The 4,480-nt window shown below is 36.0% G+C and overlaps 1 protein-coding gene across 1 annotated transcript in view; it reads right to left on the minus strand.

Annotated features, from left to right (window-relative positions):
- Window positions 1–3,721: 3,721 nt before the first annotated feature.
- The window catches only part of si:ch211-221n20.8 (fibrillin-3), a 43,034-nt gene continuing 42,275 nt past the window's right edge, over window positions 3,722–4,480 (minus strand). The window contains exon 21 of the mRNA XM_056266434.1: window positions 3,722–3,835. Coding sequence (XP_056122409.1) covers window positions 3,757–3,835 — 79 coding nt within the window. The 3' untranslated portion in view covers window positions 3,722–3,756. The remainder of the gene's footprint in view (window positions 3,836–4,480) is intronic.

Here is a 4,480-nt window from a genome sequence, read left to right on the forward strand (position 1 = left end):
CTGTCCACGTCCTTTAGTCAAACACACCTTTAATATGTGACTGCATTAACTTACATCAACGGAGGTAAAGTTAGTTTAATGTTTGACATTTGTTAGACATTCAATTTCATACACATTAAACTCTCTGCGGATTTCATGGATTTACAGTATTGCACAGTGCACACATTTAAATTTCAAAAAATTATTATAAAACATATGAAATGCTAATTCCAGAAACAGAGACAAGTTTGAGATTATAATGTCACATAAAGTCCCCCTGTGGTGAAAATCCAGCGTTTAATGTTGTTTATGTGTCTATGTGGTGTGTTTAATATGCTTTAAGACACACCATGTGTAAGTTCATAAGTCGACAGCATTGCTGAGTATTTTCTGCTTAAAACTGCAGTGAACCAAAGACAGTCTCAAAAACACGGTTTGAAATCGCTGGTGTTTCTGACGTCACAAACGACCTTGTAACCAATCAGATCAACGTTCCGGCGGGCTTTAGCATATCATTAACAGTGAACTAGCAGGGGAGTCTCAATTGAGATGCCAGGTTATCCCAGTATATTTTTCTGTTGATATGATGAACTATTATTAGATGTTATGATGAACTATATGCCCTTTCTCCACTGACATTTCTGATGATTGTTAGACGGCAGCTGTCCGACTCTGAGATAGTGAACGGGGACATGGTTTGTGTAACATTAGCAACACTAGCTGTTTGCTAACAGTCAAAAGGCTAATCATAATAATTACCGAGAGCGATGCAATTGTGCAGGGCTTACCTCAGTAACTCGACCAAGTGAATCTCTGAGGTGGTGTGAGTGAGTGGAGGCGGGGCTCATTTGCAAATTCATGGTCCCGCATATATACTGCGGTCACGCCATCTGTGCTTCAGAAAAGCGCGGTCACGCCATAAACGCTTAAAAATATATTGCGCGTCTAAACGTTGGTATGCTCAAGGTGTATGCGCTTGGTGTCGGCAGACTTAAAAAAAAAAAAATTCATAATAAAATCAATAAAATCAAATTGTTTTCTGCAAACTCCACCAGATTATTGTTCTACATCTCACTGACTACCACTGTGGTGATTTCCATGTTGATCTACTGTTTATTATTTAATAATTAATTGCCAAAGTCCTAAACTGTATACATTGTTATACAGCAATATTTAATAAATTCATAAAAAAATCAAATCAAATTGTTTTCTGCAAATTCCACCAGAATATTGTTCTACATCTACATTCTACATTGGACTTTGGCAGGCAATTATTCAATAATAAAACAGTAGATCAACATGAAAGTCACCACAGTGGTAGTCTGTGAGAGGTAGAACAATAATCTGGTGGAGTTTGCAGAAAACAATTTTATTTTATTTTTTTATGAATTTATCAAATATTGCTGTATAACAAGGTATACTGTATAGGACTTTGATAGACAATTATTAAATAATAAAACAGTAGAACAACATTAAAATCACCACAGTGGTAGTCAGTGAGATGAAGAACACGAATCTGGTGGAATTTGCAGAAAACAATTTGATTTAAATGTTTTATGATTTTTTTTTAAATATTGCTGTATAACAAGGTATACAGTTTAGGACTTTGGCAATTAATTATTAAATAATAAAACAGTAGCTGCTAGATCAACATGAAAATCACCACAGTGGTAAGTCTGTGAGATGTAGAACAATAATCTGGTGGAGTTTGCAGAAAACAACTTGATTTTATTTATTTTATTATGAATATTTTTAAAAAAAAGTCTGCCGACACCAAGCGCATACACCTTGAGCCTACCACGCAACCTCGTGTAGACGCGCAATATATTTTTAAGCGTAGATGGCGTGACCGCGCTTTTCTGAAGCACAGATGGCGTGACCGCAGTCGCATTCACTCTATATGGCTCTGACTAGGCCTAAATGAAGCAAGTAACGTTAGAGTTACATTCAAGTTATTTTAAGGCATGAATAATTTTTTTCACAAGGAAAAACGTTTAAATATGGCATTTTGGTGATCAAATATGAGTTTTAAGGGATACAATTATTGACTACAGGGGGAAGTTAAATTATTTCATTGATTTATAGGGCTAATTAATATATTTTTATATATATTAATATACACTTTACCGCCAGGTTTACGAGTTTAGTGTCCCTGTAAAGGTGCGTTCAAACCAATAACGATGACTATAATAACAATAACGATAAAGATATAGCAGAGTTCACGCCACATAATGGAGTATACGGAGTTGAAAATTAGCATTAGCTACTCTATATGGTGCGCATCAGTTACAGGCTTTGTATTGTAACTATGTTTGACTGAATGGTCCCTGTTAAATAAATAAACACCTATAACGATAACGGCACAGAGAAAGGATATCATTGGAATCAGTTTCAAAACGATTTTTTTCCCCCAACTGATGAACGATAAAAACATTGACAGCCAATCAGAATCCATCCTGCTTTCAGAGCTCGCGCATTTAAAGCGACAGACGCATCGTAAATAATAAACAGAATGATATTGTGCGTTTGTGTGGACACTCATATAGTTATTGGTCTTGATGTGAACGGGACTTTGACCCTCAGCACACGTTCAGACTGCTGATGTAAACAGAAGTGAGCATTAACCAGCATTTTAAAGAGGTTTAGCTTCCTTTGGTGGTTAAACATTTGCAAAGAAGTTCAAAGAGGATCACACAATGAATTAAAACAGTCACAAAAATATCTTTATTAGTTCGAAAAAATAATAATACATGCACAATGTGCAAGAGCCAATATACACAATCATACACTTTTAAAAAAATAAAGCTTCCAGGATTTTTTTGCAGCGATGCCATAAAATAATAATTTTTGTTTCTTTAAAAAACGTTTTAGTGAACGTCCTTAAAATAACTGTTTTTTTTCTTAGTGTGAAGAAAATTTTAAGGTTGTAAAGAACCCATACAGAACCCACACATTGACTGTATAAAAAATATTTTTAAAAATGTATACAAATATAAAAAACAACAACTAATGTACTTCTTAACTACACATTTATGCTGTGTTGTGGGGGATATGTGGTACTTTTTTTTGCCTATTTACCACAAAATTACTCAACTTTACCATTAGCTTGCATATGAAATATTAAATGTTTCTAAATAATTACTTTAATGATTTTTTAAATGAAATATGAGTTGTTTCTGGATAATGATCTAGTTGTTAGAGGCAGAATTCTGCCATCTGCTGGTTAGAATAAAAACTGTAGGAATTACAGTTTTAGAAATAAAGTGTGTGTGTGTGTGTGTGTGTGTGTGTGTGTGTGTGGTCTCTCATATATATCCAGCAGAGGTTTGTGTGTGTGTGTGTGTGTTAGGTCTCTCACCTTTCATATCTGTTTTGCATTCAAGGCTGATTTTGTTTGTCAAATTCTATACAAATGCTGTCGGTTGCAGTCACACTTGTGTGTGTGTGAGAATTTTAATTCCACATTGCATTTGTGCTCTAGTTTTTATTGAAAAATGACAAATAAAAAACTCCTATGTGTGGCTTTTTTCTTCACACACCTTCAGAACAACAGAATCAAGCCCAGTTTTTTTTTTTGTCACAAAATCTCATGCAACTGAGATGAAGGGAACAATGTTTTTTAACGAGGGAAACATCAGATGGAGAATCATGAATGTCAAAGGTTCTTCACGAACCCTCAGAGTCAATAAAGGAATATTTATTCTGCCGTGAGTGTGTCTGTTGTGTTTGGCTCCCTGTTAGAGTTTGTTACTCGACTTGGCGTTGTTGTTTTGTGGTTCATCTTGTGGTTTTGTCGGGACACTGGATCTTGTATCCCACTCTATACGCCTGCAGATACACACGCGCCTGGTTTATCCTGCAACCACAGCAAACAACAACACACACTGATAATAATCAGAAATGTTTCTTGAGCATCAGATCATCATATTAGAGTGATTTCTGAAGGATCACGTGACACTGAAGACTGGAGTAAATTCAGCTTTGATCACAGGAATAAATTACACTTTACTATATATTCACACAGAAAACTGGTGTTTTACATTATAATAATATTTCATTTTTTTTTGCTATATTTTTAATCACATAAACGCAAATCTTGATGAGCAGAAGAGGCTCTTTCAAAAACATTAAACAAATCTTGCCGACCCCAAACTTTTGTACAACCCAACTGATGTGAATATAGTGTTTTGAATCTTTAGTTTTCAACTCTGATTGGTCGGCTGGAGCAGTGTGCTGTGATTGGTCGGCTGGAGCAGTGTGCTGTGATTGGTCGGCTGGAGCAGTGTGTTGTGATTGGTCGAGCGCTTCGAGTGTGTTTGGGAAATGCCCCGCCCGTTTCCATAACCGCCAGTTTAACACACTACTAACTCACTCAACCAGGCCCCGCCCCTTTATTCTGCGTATGAATTATTATAATGAGGAATATTGTGACGTGTTCGTTCCCGGGAGAAACTCAAGACTACAATGGAGGCGTTTCAGGAGTTCAGAAACACTGACACAC

This window comes from Rhinichthys klamathensis, unplaced genomic scaffold (genome assembly GCF_029890125.1).
Source record: "Rhinichthys klamathensis goyatoka isolate OS25496 unplaced genomic scaffold, OSU_Roscu_1.1 h1tg000248l_1, whole genome shotgun sequence".
In the NCBI taxonomy this organism is placed as follows: domain Eukaryota; kingdom Metazoa; phylum Chordata; class Actinopteri; order Cypriniformes; family Leuciscidae; genus Rhinichthys; species Rhinichthys klamathensis.